This window comes from Alosa pseudoharengus, unplaced genomic scaffold, assembly GCF_046254945.1.
Source record: "Alosa pseudoharengus isolate Yale_2024_CS ecotype anadromous, Long Island Sound unplaced genomic scaffold, YU_APseudo_1.1 YU_APseudo_1.1_scf_16, whole genome shotgun sequence".
NCBI lineage: Eukaryota > Metazoa > Chordata > Actinopteri > Clupeiformes > Clupeidae > Alosa > Alosa pseudoharengus.
In genome coordinates this window covers 3,289,930-3,315,371 of record NW_027468630.1, presented here as the reverse complement: position 1 = coordinate 3,315,371, position 25,442 = coordinate 3,289,930, and the positions used below count along the sequence as shown (strand labels likewise).

The following is a 25,442-nucleotide window of genomic DNA, read 5'->3' as shown; positions in this document are numbered from 1 at the left end:
AGATCATTTCAGGGATTTTAAAGGGGCTATACAGAAATTTAAAGACAGTCCTAAACTATCACAAATTAGACAGCTAAGCTTTGTGTGTGGGGTTTACTTGTCTCTCAGGGCAGATGGAGGGTTTGTTAAAATGGAAGACTTAACCCTTGGAGCCTGCACTGACTGCAATGATTTGTCACTTAATTGAGTAGTTGACATTTTTTTGCATCATAATGGAGCTGGTGGCCATTGTTGTTCCCAAGGATGCTGCAAAATAGTTTTATCTGAGACTTGAGCGTGTCCATACAAGAGAGGTCACAAAACACAGTGGAGGGCAGAGAGCTTGTCTTGCTAAACAAACAGAGATGCATCCTGTACACTTTCAGCAAATTGGCCTCAGTGGAAAAAAATTGCTCTCAGTGGTAAGCACCATGACCTCCTCCTGAGAAGCTTCTTGTTAGCATTGGATAGACAATACAGTTGAACTGAAGCTTTCTGTTAGCATTGGATAGACAATACAGTTGAACTGAAGCTTTCTGTTAGCATTGGATAGACAATACAGTTGAACTGAAGCTTTCTGTTAGCATTGGATAGACAATACAGTTGAACTGAAGCTTCTTGTTAGCATTGGATAGACAATACAGTTGAACTGAAGCTTTCTGTTAGCATTGGATAGACAATACAGTTGAACTGAAGGTTTTTTTTTTTGTCTGCTTAGTTTGAATCCACAGACTTCTCTCAGCAGAGATTGTTGAGCTAAAGTTGACCAGTGGGTTCAGGCTGCTTGTCTGGTTCCTAGTTTTCCAAGCCTCACTTGTAGCGCCTGGTGTGAGATTGGGATGTTACACAGGCCGTTGGAAAAGTATGTATACCCTAAAGTACTTCGGGTGAGTCCAAACGGGTGTCATTTCAAGGCAAACAAACATTCCATGTCAACCGCCTTGATGGCAGACTGCACTAGACCAAAGCAATTCAGTCAGCCATTGTTAAGCTGAAAACGCTTGTTTGATTCTCTGCAAAGAGACACCAGTGGTGACACCTGTTTTGTTGTGTGTTCTTATATCCAATATTGTGCATCATGGCTTTTATTTTATTTCTCCTATTGTTGAACTACACGTTATTGACAGGAGTTTCCTCTGACCTCAGTAATGGACGCTGCTGGTGTGTCCCAGCAGATGGTGTTTACAGCCAGGTCTGAACCTCGTGCCACTGTGGTCATGTGATTCAGCTAGTTGAGAATTACATGCCACCGACATGCCTCTCTACCACAAACTGCTAGTGCACCATGTTGGCAGCTTTTCTGCACTTTGGCAGAATCGTCTGAGTGTGGCCACACACTGACCACTCCACTAGTTTCAGTTTCAGTCTTGAGAAGATGGATGTCTCTCTTTGCTGATGGAGTGTGTGAGTTGAATAAAAATGTTAGAGGTTGTTGTGTTCTCTCTGTGTTGTGAGGAGGCTAATGGCTATATTCCCACAATGCATTGCCACACTTCAGTGTTGCAATCTTCATGTAGCCTAGCTTTACCAAACATTTCATTCTTATGTTCCTGCTCATTTTATCTTTCTATTGACTTTTCACTCTATTTTTGTAGATATTGTATATTCTTATATATGCTCTAACCAAGAGGGCAGCAGCTCTAACTCAGTGGAGACATTATCATGAGCTGGTTCCTCTTTGTGTTTGGCTCTGAGAGAATTGAAAGTAATACAGCAGGTCCTTTGTTCAGTTCAAATTCGGAGCACCCCTCGAGGTTTTAGAAGTGACTATTGATACTTTGGGATTTAATGGCCAAATCATTTGGTTTCAGTTTCATTCAAAGTATCAAATGACGGTGCCATTGTCTGTCGCAGGAGGACTAGAATTAACCGCTGCAAGCATTTTCCATGACCGTGTGGTATGGCATCAACCCGCTGCGTGGATATAAGGGCTCCTTATAGTATTGCAGTTTCTGCTGATTAGAAATTCAGAATAAGATGGGGGGGGGGTGGTAATTTCACACACTTTTTCTCCGTATTTACCGACTTATTTCAATGCTGAAGACATCTGCCTGTTGTCTTTCTCTGTGCTCCCCTTTCTGAGTTTGTTGAAATTGTCCCTTTGTGGTCATTTTGTTTTGGATTTTTTCCTCTGGTTTTTGCCTTTTCCACATCATCATCATCATCATCATCATCATCATCATATCTTAGAAATGTCTGTGTCCACTCCACTCTCTCCACCCCCCCCCCATCCCCATCGCTCTCATTTCTTCTCTTGCCTGATTTAGCACTCTCACATCTTACTCTCTAACTCATTGAGCTCCTGGATTGGGGAGGGAGTTTGACCACAGGCAGTAGTTTACAGACAGAAGCGCTCAGTCAGCCCTCTTAGATTAGAGATCCCCTGCCTCTAGCTGATGGAGCTCCAGAGATGTCTTTGCTCGTGTCATGCTGGCTGGGTCCCTCAGCGATGAACTGAACCAGGCAGAGGCCCCTGCGGCCGCCACAGGGAAACCCTTCCTGCTGGACGGGATGTGTTGGTGGGTTACTGAGTAGGCCAATTGGGACGCTTCATCTGTCAGTTGGTTTTCGTTGTTGTAAAGCTGGAGCTTTGGGGTGCCTGGAAGTCTGTCTGTGGTTTTCAAAGGGATCTTCATAACAACAGGCTTCGGGAAGCCTCTGCAGGGAGATATGCGGCCTCAAGTTTATTTGTTTACAGACTAATGAGTATGTCGTCATGATGTACAGTATACTGCCTGGAGGATGAGCTGAGGGCTATTATGTTTCCTGGCAAGAGCAGAGTACTTCCATAGGCTGCCTGTAATGATTCCATCCATCGTCCCTTGAATTAATGTCTACATTGCCTCCTGAAAATGTGCTCTTGGGCTCCTCTGTCTGCACACAAGCATCACGTTGATTTGTTTACTCTAATCTCTACCCTACACTATTTGTTTACTCTAATCTCTACCCTACACTATTTGTTTACTCTAATCTCTACCCTACACTATTTGTTTACTCTTCTCACAGGCCTCAGCATGTTTGTGTTCATGCTCTTGTTTTGACAAGCAAATACACCAGCGTGTAGAAGGGAATAGAAGTATGTATGTGGGTCCTCTGCTTGAAGGAGTGTGGCTTTGTTTTTGTTTTGTTTTGTGTCCAGATCAAAGAAGATGAACGGGACCCTGGACCATCCGGACCAGCCGGACATCGACGCCATAAAGATGTTTGTGGGGCAGATCCCGCGCTCCTGGTCAGAGGACCAGCTGAGGGAGCTTTTCGAGCCGTACGGCGCAGTCTACGAGATCAACGTGCTCCGCGACCGCAGCCAGAACCCCCCGCAGAGCAAAGGTCATTATTAGATTATTAGGTAGATTATTAGGATATCAGTAGTAGACACGTTAGGTCATTATTAGATTATAAGGTAGATTATTAGGATATCAGTAGTAGACACGTTAGGTCTGAGGAATTTAAAATGAGATTTTGGAAGTACGTTTTGTCCCCATCAGTTTTTGAACATTAAAATGCAGGTTTCAAGTTAAGTGGACAGTTTCTGACAAAAGCAATCTCTGTCCAGTATTTAGCCTACTTGTTTATGAATAACTTCAGCATGTAACTTAAGTTATGTGTAATCTTTCATCCTCTCATAATCATGGATGTCACGTCAAAGGGAAAAAGTTAAATGGTTCTAAAAGTGGTTCCAAACATGATCTACCCTGTATCGTAATTCTGTTCTACCTTTCCACTTGCAGGTTGTTGTTTCATCACCTATTACACACGCAAAGCTGCATTAGAAGCACAGAACGCCCTTCACAACATGAAGATACTCCCAGGGGTAATGCACATTTCATTTTTTCATTTCATATACACACTTCTACACACACACACACACACTCTCATTCTCTCATACACACACACTCATTCTCATATACACACACACTCATTCTCTCATATACACACACACACACTCTCATTCTCTCATAGACACACACACACACACTCATTCTCTCATACACACACACACACACATTCTCTCATATATATATATATATATATATATATATATATATATATATATATATATATATATATATATATATATATATATACATACACACCAGGGATGGAAATTAACCACCCGCCCCCCGCCAAATGCGGGTAGTTTTGTGCGCTGGCGGGTGAATTTGGTCAATTTACCAGCCACTGTGGCGGGTAGAGCTAGTGTACCACAAATAGTCAGATCCGGTCTAATTTTCATACTTATTGACGGTTAAAAATAAGAAAGTGTCTGTAGGGATCATGTAGCCTAACGTTACCAGCCTATAAGGGTAAATCGTGCTGATTTGAAGTTCTACAACTCGTAGAACCGCCACCGCAGCATAGCCTATAGGCACTGGTGCAACGCTTCACTTTCACTTCACTACCATTAAGAAACTGTCACTATGCTTTCATGTGCCACTGCTAGATTATTTCAGGATGACTGCATAGACATAAATCTAGTGAGATCTGTGGATCTGCGTTATATCTTCACAGGCTAATATTCTCACCTAAATAGTTCTCTTTTGAATTGGCCCGTAGGCATTTTAATCCGGCCCGCGACACGCTGCTATTTAGACCTATGAGGCAGACAGACGGACATCTATTGATACAAACCGTATCAGAATAAACAGCAGAACTTACCGAACGCAAAGGTGTAAAGCATTCCCTTATACAAGTTATAGCCGTTCCCGAGTAATCCGGTTTTGAAATTGAAGCAAATGTCTACACGGTCTCCAACGTTGGGCTTTTGTCATATATGATAAGGCCAAATACAATTTTTTTTTTAATAATATCGCCTAGATAACTGTACAACCAGAGTTTTTCCAATGTAGTTTCACAAAATGCTAAGCATGCATATTACGTTTCTTAAAGCTGAGCTGTGCTTAAATTGTTCAGTGCATGATTTCATTACGGGCCAAATAGAAAATAAATGCTAAATGTTAAATATAGCCTTGATACCTGTAAATATTTAAATCAGATGATGTACACTATAGTTACATCAAGTTGGAGAGTTGGGTTATAGGATGCTCCAGAACTCACACAAACGGAGTCTTAAAGGAGCCACACCACTTTTATGACAAGACACTATGGCATATGAATGTGGTTCTGTTGACCTTTTTGGAGGACAGGTTTAGGGCAAAACTCAGCACATTTTAGTCATATTGCAATAATGCCGATTACCGTAATCATTTTGGGTAGCCTACTATAATCATGATATCACATTTTCATGCCGTTTCTCTAGTGGCTGGTAAAAAAGTTGAGTGGCTGGTAGATTTTGGAATGCACCAGCCACAGTGGCAGGTAGAAAAAATATTTAATTTCCATCCCTGATACACACACACACACACACACACACTCATTCTCTCATACACACACACACTCATTCTCTCATATATACACACACACGCACACACACACACACACACTAATTTTCTCATACACATACACACTGGCTGGCACACGTATGCACTCCCACATGCATAGTCACACACACACACACACACAGAGAGAGACACACACACACTCTCATTCTCTCATACACACACACACACACACACACACACATTCTCTCATACACACACACACACTCATTCTCTCATACACACACACACACTCATTCTCTCATACACACACACACACTCATTCTCTCATACACACACACACACTCATTCTCTCATATATATATATATATATATATACACACACCCACACACACACACTCATTTTCTCATACACATACACACTGGCTGGCACACGTATGCACTCCCACATGCATAGTCACTCACACACACACACACACACACACACACTGAGGGAAAGATTAAATCATCTGCCACCCTGACAGGTTGATAATCAGGGTGTCAGGGTGCAGTCGTGTGGTCCTTTGAGACCCCTAGAGCAGCACCTTTGACTTCTCCTCTAACTGTTCTCTCCACCCCCTCGTTTCTCCTTCTCCTCCTGTCTCTCTATCGCTTTCCTGTCATGTTCCCATGATCACATCCTTTCCTGTCATGTTCCCATGATCACATCCTTTCCTGTCATGTTCTCATGATCACATCCTTTCCTGTCATGTTCTCATGATCACATCCTTTCCTGTCATGTTCTCATGATCACATCCTTTCCTCCATTACTGCTCTCTGCCTCGCTCGCTCTGATTCGCTCCCTCCTACCCTCTGTTACCCCTTTCTCTTTCACTCTGATTCTCTCTCTCTCTCTCTCTCCTTTTTTTCCCTCAAACCCCCACTCACTCACTCTCTCTTGGTTTCTACCCTCCCTCCTTCTCCCTCTCCTCCCAGATGCATCACCCCATCCAGATGAAGCCCGCTGACAGCGAGAAGAACAACGGTGAGTGCAATGGAAGTCTGCAAAAGCCCCTTAGTGGGGACCCCAGACACACACACACTGGGGAAGTCAGGTGGGAGGTCAGGACAGAAGCAGTAAGTTCTCTTACCCTCAATCATTGAAAACTGGTACGCAGTCAACCGTAATTCATTGATATATCTTTTCTATAAAGCATTAGCATAATAGTCATGACTTGTAGTGTTGAAACACAAAATGATTCTTTTCTATACAAAGTGGTTTCCATTTGCACGAGGCATGGTTCACAAATGCTCCATTAGGTGGGTAATTTGGACATTTAATCATATGGTCTCTGCAGGACCTTTTGAGGGCCATTTATTATGATTTCAGCCACCTCGTAGCTTCTGGAAGGCACAGCTTTCTGCAGAGGGCAACCACCACTTTTTGTGATGAACCTGCATTTTGCAGCTGTATTTAGTGTAATTTGTGCTGGTTGTAATGCTGCGAGCACATGGTCTGAGTTCTTCTGCCCTCTGTGCCCATGTCTCCCCAGCCGTAGAGGACAGGAAGTTATTCATCGGCATGATCTCAAAGAAGTGCAACGAAAACGATATCCGGCTCATGTTCTCGCCCTACGGACAGATCGAAGAGTGTCGGATACTGCGAGGACCTGATGGCTTGAGCCGCGGTACTGCTTCCCTCTATAGACACTCCAGTTTTTGTTTAGTAAATATAACACTGTGAGGGGTGTGAAGGGGGTAACATGTAGAGGCTCTCTCCACACACACACTGACACATCACTCACCTGTCACAGGCTGTGCCTTCGTCACCTTCACAGCAAGACAGATGGCCCAGTCAGCCATCAAATCAATGCACCAGTCCCAAACCATGGAGGTAAAGACCTCGCCTCTGTCACTCTACTCTCTCTCTTGTTGTTGCTGTCTGCACCCCTGATATGTCTGCTTGCATAACAAGTATGTTTTATGAAGTCCTGCAAAAGGGCCACTGTGTGTGTGTGTGTCTAGAGCTGGTCAGATGGTATTCAGTGTGTTTACACAAGCTTTGTGTGTGTGTGTGTTAGGGCTGTCACTTTACGTTCGAAAATCGATTGCACAATCGATTGGACCAAACAACACAAGTTTCGAAAACTAAAATAGGGAATTTTAACCAAATATTTACACTATTAATTTTAAACGAAATAAACAAATAAAAAAGATAGATGTAACAAAATTCACAAACAAGAATATAAAAGAATTCCGAAGTGCAGTAAGCATTGCGAAAGCTAAAAAGAAAATTCCGACCAATTTTATGCATCGGGAACAGCTGTTTCAATCAGCTGCTGTGCTGCTCTTGTTTTGCCGAAAAATGGAGGACAACACAATCAACCTGTGCGACATGTAGAGAGACGAGTGATAGGCCCTAATAACTTGAGGAGATGTGGAAGTACTTGGGATTTTTGGCATATCAAACTATGGAGAAGAACAAAGCGGTAGGCTACGCAAACTGTGCAATCGAGTTCTACTTAGGCGAAATTTGTTTGACATTTCTAATCGTAAACACAGACACAGCTACGTTGAAGCCTGCAGTCATGTCACTGATGTAATGGCAATCCACTCGGCTTACTGGTTTTCGAGAATGTTGCACTTCTGTTTGTCATTGTGCATGAAACTTCACGCCAATAAATCATCAGAAATATTGCTGGCTTGCGTCTACAAGCGCCCTCTTAACGTTCGTCCTAATGCCTGTTAGTTGTTTGTGGATTGGCCTATATTTGGCGTTGAAAATGGAAACGTCTGTAGACATAAAAAATCGATTTTACAATCTCAAAAATCGAACAGGATTTTTTCAAAAAAAGTGACAGCCCTAGTGTGTGTGTGTGTGTCTAGAGCTGGTCAGATGGTATTCAGTGTGTTTACACAAGCTTTGTGTGTGTGTGTGTGTGTGTGTGTCTAGAGCTGGTCAGATGGTATTCAGTGTGTTTACACAAGCTTTGTGTGTGTGTGTGTGTCTAGATCTGGTCAGATGGTATTCAGTGTGTTTACACAAGCTTTGTGTGTGTGTGTGTGTGTGTGTGTGTGTGTGTGTGTGTGTGTGTGTGTGTGTGTGTGTGTGTGTGTGTGTGTGTGTCTAGAGCTGGTCAGATGGTATTCAGTGTGTTTACACAAGCTTTGTGTGTGTGTGTGTCTAGAGCTGGTCAGATGGTATTCAGTGTGTTTACACAAGCTTTGTGTGTGTGTGTGTGTCTGTGTGTGTGTGTGTGTGTCTAGAGCTGGTCAGATGGTATTCAGTGTGTTTACACAAGCTTTGTGTGTGTGTGTGTGTGTCTAGAGCTGGTCAGATGGTATTCAGTGTGTTTACACAAGCTTTGTGTGTGTGTGTGTGTGTCTAGAGCTGGTCAGATGGTATTCAGTGTTTTTACACAAGCTTTGTGTGTGTGTCTAGAGCTGGTCAGATCGTATTCAGTGTGTTTACACAAGCTTTGTGTGTGTGTGTCTAGAGCTGGTCAGATGGTATTCAGTGTGTTTACACAAGCTTTGTGTGTGTGTGTCTAGAGCTGGTCAGATGGTCAGTGTGTTTACACAAGCTTTGTGTGTGTGTGTGTGTGTGTCTAGAGCTGGTCAGATGGTCAGTGTGTTTACACAAGCTTTGTGTGTGTGTGTGTCTGTGTGTGTGTCTAGAGCTGGTCAGATGGTCAGTGTGTTTACACAAGCTGTGTGTGTGTGTGTGTGTGTCTAGAGCTGGTCAGATGGTCAGTGTGTTTACACAAGCTTTGTGTGTGTGTGTGTGTGTGTGTGTGTGTGTGTGTGTGTGTGTGTGTCTAGAGCTGGTCAGATGGTCAGTGTGTTTACACAAGCTGTGTGTGTGTGTGTGTCTAGAGCTGGTCAGATGGTCAGTGTGTTTACACAAGCTTTGTGTGTGTGTGTGTGTGTGTGTGTGTGTGTGTGTCTAGAGCTGGTCAGATGGTCAGTGTGTTTACACAAGCTTTGTGTGTGTGTGTGTGTCTAGAGCTGGTCAGATGGTCAGTGTGTTTACACAAGCTTTGTGTGTGTGTGTGTGTGTGTGTGTGTGTGTGTGTCTAGAGCTGGTCAGATGGTCAGTGTGTTTACACAAGCTTTGTGTGTGTGTGTGTGTCTAGAGCTGGTCAGATGGTCAGTGTGTTTACACAAGCTTTGTGCATGCGCAGGGCTGCTCCTCCCCGATAGTGGTGAAGTTTGCCGACACACAGAAGGATAAGGAGCAGAAGCGCATGGCGCAGCAGCTCCAGCAACAGATGCAGCAGCTCAACGCCGCCTCCATGTGGGGCAACCTGGCTGGACTCAACTCGCTGGGCCCCCAGTACCTCGCAGTAAGTCCCCCTCAGCCCGCTCGGCTCAATCGCTCACCCGTACACCAGGCCAGATGCACCTCACCGTGAGTAATCCCTGACCCCCACCCCCCAAATCACACACATTACACTTTACTCGTGTACACCATTCTTGAGTCTAAGGACTGATTGCCTGGAAGTAGACCCTCCACTCCCACTTACTGTATTCAAGGGTTCCTTCTTCAGTGAGTATAATGCTTCAGTTGTAAAGACATCATTCTTAGCAATTATCTAACTACACTCCATGAAAAGGTAGTTGACAGCTTCCTGATGCGTAAATCATATTTTGCTTAGTGACTGATGTCTATTTATCTATCTATCCATCTATCTATGGATCTATCAATAAATAAATAAATACATGAAAGCATCTTATTGTTTTCTTTGCTGATGTTTACCTGTTAAAGTGACCTATTTGAAATGGAATTAGGCCCTAAACAGGAATCTCTGCCAGGCATTAGAATGTTTCCTCCTCGCTTGTGCATCACGATTTGCACAGCATGGCATCTGAAATCGGTTACTTTAGTGCTTTTACAGGGTGTCCCTCTAGTGAGAGACATCAGTTGTGCAAAACTGGATCATGGAGGCTCAGATGCAGTGTTTTATGCTTCATAAAAAGGCACACAAAAAACACATGGCCAGTAACCAACTTCAGTTTTTTTTTTTTTTGCCAATTGGCCCCTGGTTGCTAACATAAGCATGTGAGGATAGTTTGTGAGCGCTTGCCTGATATGCACGGTCAGGATGTGTTAGCTTGGCACAGAGGGTTTGAACTCAGACCACTGAAATGCCACAATGAGAAAATAGTGTGCTTATGACATTTGGTCCCAGCATGTGTAACGTAATACAAACTGTGATTGTTTGCTTCTGGACAAGTGGTCGAAGACAGTTGCCAGGGTTACAATTGTTGTTTGACATCTGATAGAGCTTGCATGTGTTTGTGGCCAGTTCAAACGCTCAGTGATGGCATCAGGATCTAAGCATGTTTGCAACAGAAGGCACAGTTTGTCTTGACATCTATCATTTGATGCTACACAAAGTCAGAACTATTGAAGCCCATATGCCTGATACCCGTTGCCCCCCTTCCCATCTGGCCTGTGTGTGTGTGTGTGTGTGGTGCTGCATTACTCACTTTGCTGTGTTTTTGAAGTGTTTTCTGCATGAGGGCCTTCATATCTCTGCTGCCCCATCCCAGCTCTCACAACAAAATAAGCAAAATCTACCTCCTGAGATGCAATTCTGATTGGCTCGTTCTGGTGCTGATGTGAGTGACGACTCTCTGCAGCCAGTGAGAAGCTGTCAACGTGCAGCCTTGATGCTGGGCCCGGTTTAAAGTGTTAGTGCTGCTCCATGGGTGTGCTGTGGAAACTGTTCTTTTCTTTGAGTCTTTCGCTTTCCCTCAGTCCACCTCTCGTCTTGAGTAGCCCTCATACTCGCCCCCCGAGTGCTCTCCAACACCAATAAAATCTCACCGCAACGAGGCTCCACTTACTCCACCATCTTGTTTTCCTTACATAATTCCCACTGAGTGTGTCTTTTTCCCCCCCCACCCTCTTAGTTCTGTGTGTGATTCTACTGTACCTCTGTTCCAACTTTGTCTCCCTCTCTCCTGCTCTGTCTTTCATTCATTTTTTCTTTCTTTCTTTCTTTCTTTCTTTCCTCCTGCTCTGTCTTTCTTTCTTTCTTTCTTTCTTTCTTTCTCTCTTTTTTTTTTTTTTTCTTTCTCTCTGTTTCTTTCTTTGTTTCTTTCTTTGTTTCTTTCCAGTTATCACAGTCCTGGCAGCAGTTCTGACCTCTGTGTTCTCTGTGTTGGTGTAATGTCTAGCTTTATTTGCAGCTCCTGCAACAGTCTGCCTCCTCTGGGAATGCACTCAACAACCTGCACCCCATGTCAGGTAAGGCCTGCTCCTGCCCCCCCCAACACCGCTAGTTAACCTTCAGTGTGTCGGAGCGTACACCACCCCCCCCCACCCCCCCCCCCCCCTAACCTTCAGTGTGTCGGAGCGTAGACCATGCCACCCCCCCCCATGCTCTCTTTTGCTCTGCCAGTCTCTCATTTCTTTATATTGCTTTTGTTCGCTTTATCTTTTGCTCTTTTCTTTCTGTTTTGTTCCCTGTTCTATTCTTTTTTTCTCTCTGCTGCTGTCTTGATCTCTCTATCTATCTCTTTCCAGATCTGTTTTTCTTTTAGATCTTTTTATCTACACCCCTCCCCACACTCCCCTCTCTGTTTTTGCCTCTCTGAGTGTCTGTCTCTCTTCCTGGCTTTAGCCAGCCAGTTAGTCAAACAATGGAATGTCTGATTAATTCAGGGTTGCCTCTGAGAGACCCATGCCAATGTTGAACTCATTCATTTGGCGTGTGTGTGTGTGTGTGTGTGTGTGTGTGTGTGTGTGTGTGTGTGTGTGTGTGGTGACTCTCACGCATGTGCTTGTCTGCTCTTAGTGAGCTATGTCAGCTGTTCGCTCAGCTGTACTGGCTGTGTTGCTGCTCAGTTGTCTTGGTCAAGTGTTCACCATATATCCTCCCTGCCCCCTGTGAACCCCTCCTCAAAGTAACTGCTTTTTGTCAGGGAGTTAGGCTTGCACCGTTTCAGGTGTGCATTTTACAAATGCCCAGTAAGATTTTCACCTCAGTATAACCTTTATAAGCCAATTTGATGGTAAATGAACTTGTAATAGGCAAATGGTTCACCTAGCACAGCTATACAGCATAGACGTATCAAGTCGCTACCGAGAAAACCAGCCATGCAACTTCAAGAACGGCGGTGGCCTGACTAATCTTGCAAAAATCGTGAAACATTACCTTGTCAGTAGACATAGCTTTTTGCAGATAGTTTTTGCCTGTTGTTAATCCTTCACCTCCACAACAAAATCATTTTCATTCTGTACAGAGGGGACAAGTCACAAGAAGTTTGCAATTTACAATAGCAGTAAAAAAAAAAAAAAAAAAAAAAAAAAAAAAATATATATATATATATATATATATATATATATATATATATATATATATATATATATATACAAAACATAATAATAAATATATATATATATATATATTATCGCGACTCTAGATGGAGCTTTACAGTAGCCAAAAATACCTAAACCTGCATAGTGTATCTTTATCATAAACTTGTTAACATGTAATATTCTCCCAATAATAATGTGAAATGGTATCATTCATTCAGGTGTTAAAGAGCAGTTGTAAACTGGGCCTTGATATCCTTAGTTAATGAAGCTTCGGGGTGTATTTTAATTTTCTTTGACAAGAGAAAGTGCAGAATGCACCATTGAAATATTGAAGGTCCATAGCTCAACCTTTTAACTAGTGGGGCTGGATTGTTCTTTTAAAATCTTCATTTTTCTTCCATACCCACCCCAGTCACGCTCCAAATGAAGTAAATTAAGTGAGGAATATTGATCTTGGCTGATGCGATGAATCACCCCCCTTTATACGGTCGATAAAATGTAAATTCAGTACGCTACAATTTAACGGCAAATGACACCATAATATGCCTTGGGGTGGAACATTCGTGATTACTTGCCCTGAAGGCCCTGAAGGATTTCGTTGGTTTTGTCCGTCCAGGAGTTTGTGGCTCGACATCCCTCTTTGCAATTTATAGCCTCTGTCAGTCCAGTGTCCAGCATCCCTTTTCCTTGACTGAGAGTGTTCTGTTTGGCACCCAGTTTGTCCACCTTAAAGTCCAGGGTTCTTTGGTATATCATTAATGAGTGCTACTACACTAGTACCAAAACAAGAACATACTCATGGCCTGTTGGCAGGAGATGTCTTATTTGTCCAACTGCAGAACTGAATTGTCATGTTCTTTCCACAATGGCATGCCATTCAGCTGGTGATGGATGCAAGTTATATCCTAGGATGCATATTCTTTTGAGTTTCAGTCTGATAAAACTCTAAAGCACTGTACAAGGGATTCAGATTGGGACACGGCAGACTTGGTGGTTTGGTCGGAATTTTAATCAGGGAACAAGCATTTGGAGGTAAAAATCACCAGATTGAAATTCCAGTCTAGTCTGAGGCACTTATTGTTAAATTATGTACGCTTTCCGATGCCCCAGTCCTTCAGTCGTCCTGTATTTAACCCCGCTCACATTTTATTTTATTTTTTTGTCTCTCCCTCACCGTGTCCCTCACCCCACTGTCTGTGCCCATTTGTGTCCTCTCTCTCTCACCCTGTTTGAGCACTCTCCCTTCCTCTGCCTCTTTGCCTGTCCTCTCTCTCTCTCACCCTGTTTTCCCCTTGTGTTCCGTCTCGGTCATTCCCTCCTTCCCTGCGCCCCCCCCTCCCCCTCCCCCTCCCCCGCCACATGTCTCTGCTCAGGTCTGAGTGCCATGCAGAATCTGGCAGCGCTGGCAGCAGCAGCGAGTGGCACACAGGCCACGCCCACAGGAAGCAGTGCGCTGACCACGTCCAGCAGTCCCCTCAGTGTGCTCACCAGCTCAGGTACAACCCTAGCAGCCTCACCCCCCCACCCCCAACCCCACCCCCCCAAATTCCTCATACCGCTCTATCTGCTCTGGCAACCCTAGCAGCCTCACTCCCCCCCCCAACCCCACCCCCCCCAAATTCCTCATACCGCTCTATCTGCTCTGGCAACCCTAGCAGCCTCACTCCCCACTGGTACCTGCTACATCTCCTTCAGTCACGCCATCCTACTCTAGCCCTGCTCTCACTGCCCGTACCTACACAGGTGTGTTAGTTATCCACCTGCCTTCATCCTCACCTGTTCAGGTAATCCCCTCCTACCTTAGTCCAGCTCCCACTGTCTGTAGCTGCTTAGGTGTGCTAGGTGCCAACCCTCCTCCAGGCCAGGTGTGCTGCATAGCAATGCTTTAGTGTATCAACTGCTGAGGACAGAATACTGCTGTAGGACAGAATAGCTTCATTTTGCTCACCTGCTCTGGTATTCTTGATACCAATTCTTAAGTGAGTTCACCTCACTATCTGTTACCCCTGCAACTGTTTCACCTGCTTATGTCTGCATGCTACCACCCCTCCTCCTCTGGCATGGATGTCACTGTGGACTGAATATTTCTGAGGCATGCAACATGATGAGATGCACAAGACTATGACCCACCATCTCTCTCTCTCTCTCCCCCATCTCTCTCTCCCCATCTCTCTCTTTCTCTCTCCCAATCTCTCTCTTTCTCTCTCTCTCCCATCTCTCTTTCTCTCTCTCTCCCATCTCTCTCTTTCTCTCTCCCCATCTCTCTTTCTCTCTCTCCCATCTCTCTCTCTCTCCCCTCCCCCCTCTCTATCCCCCCAGCGGGTTCCTCCCCCACCTCCAGCACTAACTCCTCTATGAATCCCATGGCTTCTCTTGGAGCCCTGCAGTCTCTGGCCGCAGGTGCTGGCGCTGGCCTTAACATGGGCTCTCTTGCAGGTGAGCGCACACACACACACACGCACACATACACACACACACACATACACACGCACACACGCGCACACACACACACACACGCACACACACACATGCGCACACACACACACACACGCACACACGCACACACACACATACACACACATACACACACATACACGCACACACACACACACACACCACACACACACACATACATACATACATAGATACACATGCACACACACACACACGCACGCACGCAGACATGCTGACATAAACAGTGACATCTGTAACATCAGTGCATATGATTTTCAACAGTATGCACGAGAGAGTTGGGTCGGGGCGGGTAGACGCAGCCAAACAGGTGTAGACGCAGCCAAACAGGTGCGAGTTTTATTTGAAAACGGCAGAAGGGCGTGGTGTCTGGGCAGAAGGGCGTGGTGTCTGGGCAGAAGGGCGTGGTGTCTGGGTAGTGTCTGGGTAGAAGGGCGTGGTGTCTGGGTAGTGGGTAGAAGGGCGTGGTGTCTGGGTAGTGGGTAGAAGGGCGTGGTGTCTGTGTAGGGGGGGTGAAGGGCGTGGTGTCTTGGTAGAAGGTGCTGATGGCTTGTTGTGTGTGGTCTGTAGTGAGCATAGTTGATGTAGAGGGTGCTGATGTCTTGTTGTGTGTGGTCTGTAGTGAGCATAGTTGATGTAGAGGGGCGAGTGGGAGGAGGGGGATAAGGAGCTGGATTAGGAGCTGTGGTGTTGCTGTTTAATTTCGCTGAGGATTGCTCAATATGGGAATGGTCTATCTTTTTTTTTTATCCTCCTCTTCTCTCTCAAGACCTGTTCACATCAGGAACGATAACTATAAAGATAACCGTAACTGTGAGGCCTGTTCACATCAGGAACGATAACTATAAAGATAACCGTAACTGTGAGGCCTGTTCACATCAGGAACGATAACTATAAAGATAACCGTAACTGTGAGGCCTGTTCACATCAGGAACGATAACTATAAAGATAACCGTAACTGTGAGGCCTGTTCACATCAGGAACGATAACTATAAAGATAACCGTAACTGTGAGGCCTGTTCACATCAGGAACGATAACTATAAAGATAACCGTAACTGTGAGGCCTGTTCACATCAGGAACGATAACTATAAAGATAACCGTAACTGTGAGGCCTGTTCACATCAGGAACGATAACTATAAAGATAACCGTAACTGTGAGGCCTGTTCACATCAGGAACGATAACTATAAAGATAACCGTAACTGTGAGGCCTGTTCACATCAGGAACGATAACTATAAAGATAACCGTAACTGTGAGGCCTGTTCACATCAGGAACGATAACTATAAAGATAACCGTAACTGTGAGGCCTGTTCACATCAGGAACGATAACTATAAAGATAACCGTAACTGTGAGTGTCCACACTGACCAACGATAAGGATGTTCTCTCCTTGTGTGGATGAATGTGATGTCTAAAATTTGATGGATTCTAATTGGCTATCAGCTTTCTATCGTTCTCAAAATAGATCTGAAAGTGATGCCGTGATATTGTTCTCTCTGTAGTTGTTATGATAGTATATGTGTGGAAGTCGTCAATTATTCATATTATCGCTAGAGCGATACTTGTTATCGGTATAGTTATCGCTCTTGGTGTGAACGGCCTTTAACGTCATTTTGGTCTTGGGTTGGAATCGGATCTTGTATATTCAGCATTGTCAACTAATGCAGTTTTGCTCTGCTAATACTTAATTTGGGAGAAATTGGGTGTTTGTGCATGTGTATCTGGATGTGTTTAGGAAAAGTGAACGCATATTCTCTATATGTATCAATATTTAGCATTTCAAAGAGTAGAAATGGTTAGGGAGGGAATACATATACCCCTGTGTATGAGGTGCTTGAATGGGATATAGACACCCCCACATGACTGACATACACCCCCCCCCCCCCCTCAGCAGGCATGGCAGCGCTGAACGGAGGTCTGGGCAGTGGAGGTCTGGGCAGCGGAGGTCTGTCCAACGGCTCAGCCAGCACCATGGAGGCCCTGACCCAGGCAGCGTACTCGGGCATCCAGCAGTACGCGGCTGCCGCCCTGCCCAGCCTCTACAACCAGAGCCTGCTCTCCCAGCAGAGCATGGGTGCTGCAGGCAGCCAGAAGGAAGGCAAGTCCCACCTGGGGCTCACTAGGGGGGTGGGATGGAGGGGGGAGGGCGGGTAGGAGACTTGCATGGGTCAAGTGTATGTGTGTGTCTGTGTGCATCTGTGTGTCTATGGTGGTGGTTGTAAGGGTCAGGGCCTACCTGGAGGTGGGCAGGAGGGGAGGGTCAAGTGTGAGTCATGTTTTGTAGGAAAGTTAACATACTGTTAGCATTTCAGTTTGTATGGTAATTTGGAGGGGAACGAAAAAGAATGTAAAATGTTTTTGACTTCATTGTGTTAGGAAGTGGTGTTTGTCAGAGGAGTGGTAGTAGTTAGATCTTGTGCAGCATGTCAAGTTAGCAGTTGTGCATGCTCCTCTTAACACCCCTCTTAGGGTTGTTTGTTACACAGCAATTGGTTATACTGTCAAATGAAGGATAATAGTGAAATATTAAAGGTAAAGAATGTCAACAGATTCAGGCATTTTGTGAAATGTGAACTGTAGGATAGGACTAGGATAGCATATTAGCCAATGCATTATGACTGTTTGTTAAGGATTCTGTCTTGTTTTAAATCTGCTGCAACAGCAAGCGGCAGTCAGAGCACCGGTAAGAGACCCATCCTGGCTTCCTGAAATGTTCATTTCTATAGCACTGTTTTCCAAAAAGGAGATCCGTTAAGAAGGTTCTTGTTTTTCCTGCCCATAACACTTCAGAACCAACCCTTCCTTACGGGGGTCTAGGTGGAACTCTTAAGTGTTCTAGATTGCATTGTTAGCGTTCTAGATGTTCTAGATGTTTTCTTAGCGTTTAGTACCAATTATGTGGGTATAAGCTAACACCAGTGACAGTGCATCCAGATGCATAAACTTTTCTCTCCCTCCTCTTCCTTCATCTTGCTGAAGGTCCTGAAGGAGCCAACCTGTTCATATACCACCTGCCCCAGGAATTTGGCGACCAGGATCTCCTGCAGATGTTCATGCCCTTTGGAAACGTCATCTCGGCCAAGGTCTTCATCGACAAACAGACCAACCTCAGCAAGTGTTTCGGTGAGTCGAGCCAGCACAGGTACAGAAATGCCTTTCAGCTTGGCTCTGCTCTGCCCAGATGGTCCTTCAGCTGTATCTGAGATTACCCACAATCCTGCTGTGTGGATCCAGAGAGCACTCTGCAGAGCACTGCACTGCCAGTCTCCTGTAGTGCTTTGATTAAGTAGGCGCGTGTGTGTGTGTGTGTGTGTAGTACTGGATGTGTGCATGTTCCCTCCCATGTTATGTGGTGAGGTACTCCAGTGTGATGGTTGTGTGTGTGTGTTCGTAGTACTGGATGTGTGCATATTATGTGGTGAGGTTCTCCAGTGTGATGGTTGTGTGTGTGTGTTCGTAGTACTGGATGTGTGCATATTATGTGGTGAGGTTCTCCAGTGTGATGGTAGTATGTGGGTTGTATGATTTATGTTTGACAGGTGTGTGTGTGTGTGTGTGTATCTGTGTGTCCCCTTGTGTGAGCACCTACGCCAGTTATTAACGTGCTTCCGCTCGTTTCCACTGCAGGCTTCGTGAGTTATGACAATCCTGTGTCGTCACAGGCGGCCATCCAGTCCATGAACGGCTTTCAGATTGGCATGAAGCGGCTTAAGGTCCAGCTCAAGCGATCCAAAAACGACAGCAAGCCATACTGAGCTTTGCCCTCTAATGGACTTGGTTAGGAATGTTGTTTTCTGGTAAGTGGAGTGTGGAAAAAAAAGACCCCCCCCCCCCCCTTCCTATTCTCCCTCACCCAACCCAACCACTCCCTGCTTCTCCTCCTCCTCCCCACCCCCTCCTCCTCCTCCTCCTCCTCCCCACCCCCTCCTCCTCCTCCCCACCCCCCTCCTCCTCCCCACCCCCTCCTCCTCCTCCTCCCCTCCTCCTCCTCCTCCTCCTCACCTCCTTCTCCTCCTCCTCCCCACCCCCTCCTCCTCCCCACTCCCTTGTTACGCACGGCACTGGATCTCCAGCTCGTGGGGAACTCTTCTCTCCCACCTCCCCCCCCATTCTTTAACCCAAGCAGACGGAGCACAGCACACTCCGACACACAAATAACAAACCAACAAACTAAAAGAATTCTGAGAAATGGCTTCTTCCTTACATTCTTTATTGCGCCTTTCAGTTTTCTGTATTGTATTTTTAACATGGCTGTATTTTATTTTGTGTTTTTTTTTTTTTTTTTCTATCTAAGCTTTGGTGCCATATTACAAGTTTGCTGTGTAACCGTTTGGAGTCCGAAGAAAAGGATGTTGCACGATGAAATGCCAGTGGCCAAAACAAATTTTCCCTGCTGAAATTGCCCTCCCCCCCTTCACCCATCCAAACCCGATGTGAATCCTAATATCTTCCCCACCCCAGTCTCTGAACTATTATACGCAACCCCCCCCCCCCCCCCCAAGCCCTCTCTGTCTGCCAGCCAAAGCTGCTCTTGTAGTGAGACCAGGGAGTCCTGCGTCATCACTGAGGTTATGTCACATGTTGATCACTGTTCAGTATCCAGTCTCACTGAAGCCTTTTCTTTCACTTTTCATTTTGTTTTTGTTGTTTTTTTTTGGGGGGGGGGGCGGGGTAGAATAATGCAAGGTCTGTTAGTATTGTTTTTAAGACATTTAAGAAAATATGTTTATTTATTTATTTATTTATTTATTTGGTTTTTTTTTCTGCCTTTTTTATAACAAGAAAACTTGAAGTCATTTACAAATTCAGATCCAAGTTTTGGTTATCACTTGTTATGAAACCTTTTTATGTGAACACTGACAGTATTGCTTGCGGTCAAGATGCAGTATGCAGCATAGCGTAAACCTAGCTGGTCTTAACACCACAACTGCAATCATGGCTAATTTTAAAGTAAATGAGTATTTCAAAATGTACATAGGTACCAACTCACACACACACACACACACACATCATCACTTACTGTTCAAAACATTGGGACCCCATTGGGACGGAGAGAACAGATAATGTATATAAACTATTACTATTCTAATTATGATCATTATTGGTTATTGTTATTGACTCTTTTAAAGTACTACCCTGTCCTTATGCACTGGCAGTAGCGAGCTCTTTCATTGCTGCTGTGTACCGTTGCCCATGTCTGATGCTGCTTTGGACAAAAAAGAAGATTCTAGAAAGAAGCCAGGCAGATCTCTGGTGTTGGCTGTATAGACTGAACTCTAACATTTTTACTTTTACATTCAAAACACTCGCTCGAACATTCCTCACCCTGTAAAAAAAAAAAAACACCAACAAAAAAAACCTTCACCCACCCTCTTTTAAGACTATGGTCCTCTTGCTGTCCATTTGTGTTAACCTTCACCAGTAGCACCAGATCAAGCGTTCCTAGCCATGTTGCTGTCCGCGCTCCTAGCAATAAAGACACCTAGGAAAGGATGCTTACGAGTCTGCCCCTGAAAGGGTGGAGAATAGGACAGGACATACAGAATGAACAAATCGCCTTGCTGCAAAATCGACCCCTTAGTTAGCTCATTGACCCCTCTTTGTGCTCCTCCCATTTTGAGGGTTTTGTTTGTTTATTTGTTTGTTTTGAGGCCTTTGGTGCTTCAGTAATAGGTCATTCACAGCAAGAGCAGTTGGCTCTGCATCTGCCTGGCATCACCAGAAAAATCACATCTGCCAACACGTCCACTCATATATTGCTAATCTCAGTTTGGCATTTCTGATTGGTTCAGAATGGTCTGAAGTATATTTTCATTGGTCAATTCTGTCAATTAAATGTTCTCATAAACAGCAGTAATCACCAGAGCTCTTAGACTGTCACAGTCAGGAGAGGAGTCTTTTTTATAAAACTGGTCTAGAAACAGTTGTCCAGATGATGTATATTAAACTATTATGCCTTTTCTATTTTTATAGAGGTTTTATACTTCTCCTGATTACCAGGGTTATTTATTGCCTAAATTATTTATCTGCATTCAGAACGCAGTTGTTTGAAAAGTCATTAAAACTTCAACAGTATTTTGTAGAATTCTAATGTGACATTTTGTGATGACATTCACAGATTATGTTCAGACTTGTTTGAGCCTTTTCATTTCGCAGAGTGGTGCGTATACTGTATTCATTTTTATTTTGGTTCAGTGAGTGAACAGAACTACCCCTCCCACCCCTCCCCAGTTCAGACCTGAGCTCTCTTCGTACCCTTGCCCCCTACATCCCTTCACCTCCCACCCCTCCCCCACCCCAACACTACCTCCTCCAAGCTGTCAGTGCTTGGGAGGTCAAGAGCCCAAGCTGCCTCCCAAGCCCACCTGTGCCTGTGTGAAAGCACCTTAATAAGGTCCACTGCGAGAGACAGAAGGAGAATCAGGAAAACCAAACATGTCCCAGTTCAGGGTAATGGCCTGAATTGTGGCACAATTCAAAGATTTGAATTTTGTGGGAGAACTGATGGACATGTTTCTGTCTTTTCTTCAAGGAATGACTACTAGTAATAATATCCGCCACCCTTTGTTTTTATCCTGATTCTAAAGTTAAACCTTTTTTTCAACAAAGTACAGAGTCATGTCGAATACGCAGAGCTGGAATTTATAAAGAGCGGTCCTACAGCCAAAAACAGTCGAGGGCACAGTGCCAAACTCGGTCAAAAACGCTCTTCTGTTTACCACATGATAGGGGCTATTCATATAGACTTATACATATATAAATATATAGTCTTAATTAAAAGTCGTGTAACTTGAGATGTACTTGTGAACATTTGAGATTTACGTCAGGTTTAGAGCTTATTTATTTATTTATTTATTACACTGGAGTGTGTGTTTTGTTTTTCTCTTTCTCGTCTGTTTTGTGGTTCCGAGATTGAAAGGCAACGTGCTTTGCTAAGAAGAAACAGTGCCCCAGTGTTTTTTGTGACGCTACCTGTAAGGGTAGTATTGGGGAGGAAATAAGACTACCCCAGTTTCCTACAATTGTAATCTTTGTGGCGTGTATGTGTTTGTGTATTGATATATCCTCATGGAGAAGTCCCATACAATTCAAAATTTCAAGCACAAAAAAACCCCAAAGCTAAGGATATTTCAGCTGCAACTGAAAACGGTTGTCGTTATGACGACAGCCTTCTGGCAGACTATCGAAGCACAACATGTTCCTCTTGCTGCTGCTGCTGCTGCTGCTGCTGCTGCTGCTGGTCTGTGGGTCACTGTCCTGCTGGCTGATATCCTGAATCCTCAGTTTGATATTTTTAGCAATCAGTGAAGTTGAGAAGTATGAATTATTGTGATTATTATTTTGATGATTATTATTAGTAATTTGTTTTTCGGGGATTTTGTTTTACTAGCTGTAGTTGTACCTGTGGCCCAAATCGGGTATGTTTTTAGCGCAGCCTTGTTCTGTGTGGTGTACAGCTCTGTGTGGTGTTCACTGTGGGCACAGTCTTGTGTTTTGTCTCCGTGGTGTCGTGTGCTGTACATTCTCATCTTAACTGTTCGTCGGCATGTCGTTCGTGTCGTCATCCCCACCCCCACCCCCCACCCCTGTGAACTCCCCCCACCCCTACCCCCACCCCCTCTCTTCTTCCCCACCCCTACCCCCACCCCCTCTCTTCTCCTTTGCCCCATGTTGCATTCAATGTTAAGTGTTTTAGGTGATGTGTGTATGTGTTTCTCCCCTTCCCCTCCTTACCCCCATTCTGCAAAGATAATCGTTTCTGATTTTCTTTTTTCCTCTGTCTCCCTCTTTCCTCTTTTCTGTTGTGGCCTTAACCTCAGTTTGTTCTCCCTGTGTTTCTTTTTGTTTTTATTCTAGATCTCTCCGTGCCCGTCTGTTCATCGCTTGCCTAGCATGTCGATGTGACGTCAAAAGTTCATCGTCCAGTCCGTTGTCCTCTGCGCTTCTCTGACGCTTGAAATTTCACCTTTGACCCCTTTTTTGTTTAACTTTTGACGCTTATTAATTATAATAGTTTTTTGTTTGTGGATTTTGTGTGTTCATCTATGTTGTTGTTTGTGCTGCCAAGGTGCATTAGAAAGACTGCTAACTCTATTAAAAAATGTATAAAGTTACATGAGTATTGTTACGAGCAAAAAAAAAAAGAATCTATTTTTCTAGAACTTCCGAACATAACCACTAAATTTTGCAAAAGCGTTTTATTTTCATTTTGTCACTTTGAATTGCCTTTTTTGCTTCCATTTTCTTTCCTTTTAGTCCTCATTTCCAAGCAGTCTTTCCAGTGCCCTGTTTTTTTAGTTTCTGTGGTGTCTAAAAGCAGCCAATCAATTTATAGAATCACCTTTGTGTGCGTGAGTTTTGTATGGGTGTTTTTTCCTCTATCTCTCGTTTGTTCTCAAAGAAAAAAAGTTTTTAGGATGTCTTTTGGTCACATTTTGCTGATTCTGAGGGTGATGTTGTAATTTTGTGCTAGGTTAGTTGGCATGGTGTACTTTGGGAGTTTCCTATTAACAAGAGTGGGATCTACACTACACACATGAATTTGCCTTTCTTCTTCTTTCCTTTCGTGTGTCGAGCCATCACAGGCACATAATGTTCTTCATTTCCTGCCGTGTGAGGCTCAGCATTAGGTTGAAAGCACAGAACACAGCAGAGTTTTGAGTTCTTCGTCACTGTTAGCGGAGTATATACGGTATATCTAGCCTGCATGTTTTTTTTTTCTGTAACTGCACTGAAAACCTCAGTATAATGTGATTTTAGTTTATTATCTTTTTATTTCTTTCCAAAATCGAAAAACAAATAAACTAGTGCCAAAAGTTTTGCATGTTCCTGTTGGTCACATTTTTCCTCTGTCGTCACCTGAGAAGTTCCACTGGGCAAGAGATTACAGTGAGTTTTACTGATGTGATGTGACCGATCTAAACAGGCAGGCAATTCCACCCTGCGTGCGCACGTGTGCCTGGGTGTGTGTGAGTGTGTGTTTAGACTCTTGTCCAACTCTCACCCAAAACCACCACCAACCCCATAGAGAGGAGTGTGTTTTTAGTTTTGTTTTGTGCTGTGACTATTGAAGTGAAGTATTTGTATCCTTATTAAGGTGTGTTCATATTTTTTTTTCTTTTCTCTAAAAGATGTGCCTGTGGAGTCTCTCGACCAAAACACACTACTAATAATAGAACCATTTCACCAACGCACGTCCTTATATCACGTCTGCAACCAGTTTACAATTTACTTTCCCAGGATTCACTTGATTGCCTTCTATATTACCGATATGAGATTTCAGTTCAGATCAGATGTATGTATCAGTTTCTTTTCAATTGAGACTAAAATCATGTCATAACTGGTTTAACTGCCACCTTTTTTTAAAGTCATGCTATTTGCAAAAATCAGCCAATCACGCAAGTCTCCAACCTCCCAGTAGCATAAACACATTCCCATGTCCCTGTTAGTAGTCAGTGGTCTAGTGTCTGTATCCAGAGTTGACACTGATGCAGTTGTCATCTCAACACGAGCATTCACAGCATCACATCACCGCTCATTGACAATTCCACAGCCACTCTTTTTTATTATTATTTTTTGTTTGCTTCTATCCATGTCATTTCATGACTGTTGTGTTCTGAAACTGGCATATTTTGTTTCTTTCTCTTTCTCCTTTTTCTTTTGGACATCCCACAGCTCAACAAACCTTCTCATTTGGGATAGATGTGTAAGACTAGAGTTGCACGTGTGTAACAGTGATGGCAAGCATTTGTTGTACTGATAATTGGATTTTAGATCTTTTCAGTTTATTTTCAGGTTTTCCTGATACTTTTTCTGACTATAAATAACCTGTGGGATTTTTTTATCATTACTATTACTGGTACAAAGTGATTGTATTTAACGCTAGAATTTGTACAGTTTTTGCCTTTTCTACTAGGACAATGTTTCAAAATGTGAAATTTAAATTCAGTTTAGTGAAGCCATGTAGATCTTGCCACCATGACCAAACTTACGTCTGTACCATAGATGAGCAAAAAGCTTTACTTAAAAAGAAATATCAAATTCTGTTAAATTCAATTACAATCTAGTGTCTTTGTTGTTTTTAAGTTGTGTGATTTTGATGTGACGAATAGAGAAGAATGAATTCATTAGTTGGCCAACAAAACCATTTGCTTTTTAATGTTTTCTGTTGAGACTTTTTTATTTTGAATGGGATGAGACAGTTATCAAGATTTCACATGGATGTCTCCACAGGAATACAGCTGAGTGCACACCCAACAAAGCAGTACTTTTGTAAACCAAGTGTGTGATTCCTTTTTGGTCAGTTTGTTTATGTACTATTAAACTGTTTGAGAAAATCCACAA

The 25,442-nt window shown here is 43.8% G+C and overlaps 1 protein-coding gene across 10 annotated transcripts in view; it reads left to right on the top strand.

Moving 5' to 3' along the window:
• Window positions 1–25,442, top strand: part of celf1 (cugbp, Elav-like family member 1) — a 41,912-nt gene extending 16,470 nt beyond the window's left edge. For 2 of the 10 annotated variants that reach the window (XM_076286696.1, XM_076286691.1), the window contains 13 exons: window positions 3,119–3,306; window positions 3,708–3,790; window positions 6,291–6,339; window positions 6,848–6,982; window positions 7,109–7,188; window positions 9,479–9,640; window positions 11,481–11,550; window positions 13,998–14,120; window positions 14,944–15,060; window positions 16,990–17,196; window positions 18,078–18,221; window positions 18,726–18,895; window positions 22,956–25,442. In XM_076286696.1, the coding sequence (XP_076142811.1) occupies window positions 3,129–3,306; window positions 3,708–3,790; window positions 6,291–6,339; window positions 6,848–6,982; window positions 7,109–7,188; window positions 9,479–9,640; window positions 11,481–11,550; window positions 13,998–14,120; window positions 14,944–15,060; window positions 16,990–17,196; window positions 18,078–18,221; window positions 18,726–18,853 (1,476 nt within the window). In that variant the 5' untranslated portion in view covers window positions 3,119–3,128 and the 3' untranslated portion in view covers window positions 18,854–18,895; window positions 22,956–25,442. Of the gene's footprint in view, window positions 1–3,118; window positions 3,307–3,707; window positions 3,791–6,290; window positions 6,340–6,847; window positions 6,983–7,108; window positions 7,189–9,478; window positions 9,641–11,480; window positions 11,551–13,997; window positions 14,121–14,943; window positions 15,061–16,989; window positions 17,197–18,077; window positions 18,222–18,725; window positions 18,896–19,392; window positions 19,592–22,955 lie in introns of those variants that run through there. The other 8 variants (XM_076286693.1, XM_076286695.1, XM_076286694.1 and 5 more) reach the window with 8 other exon arrangements.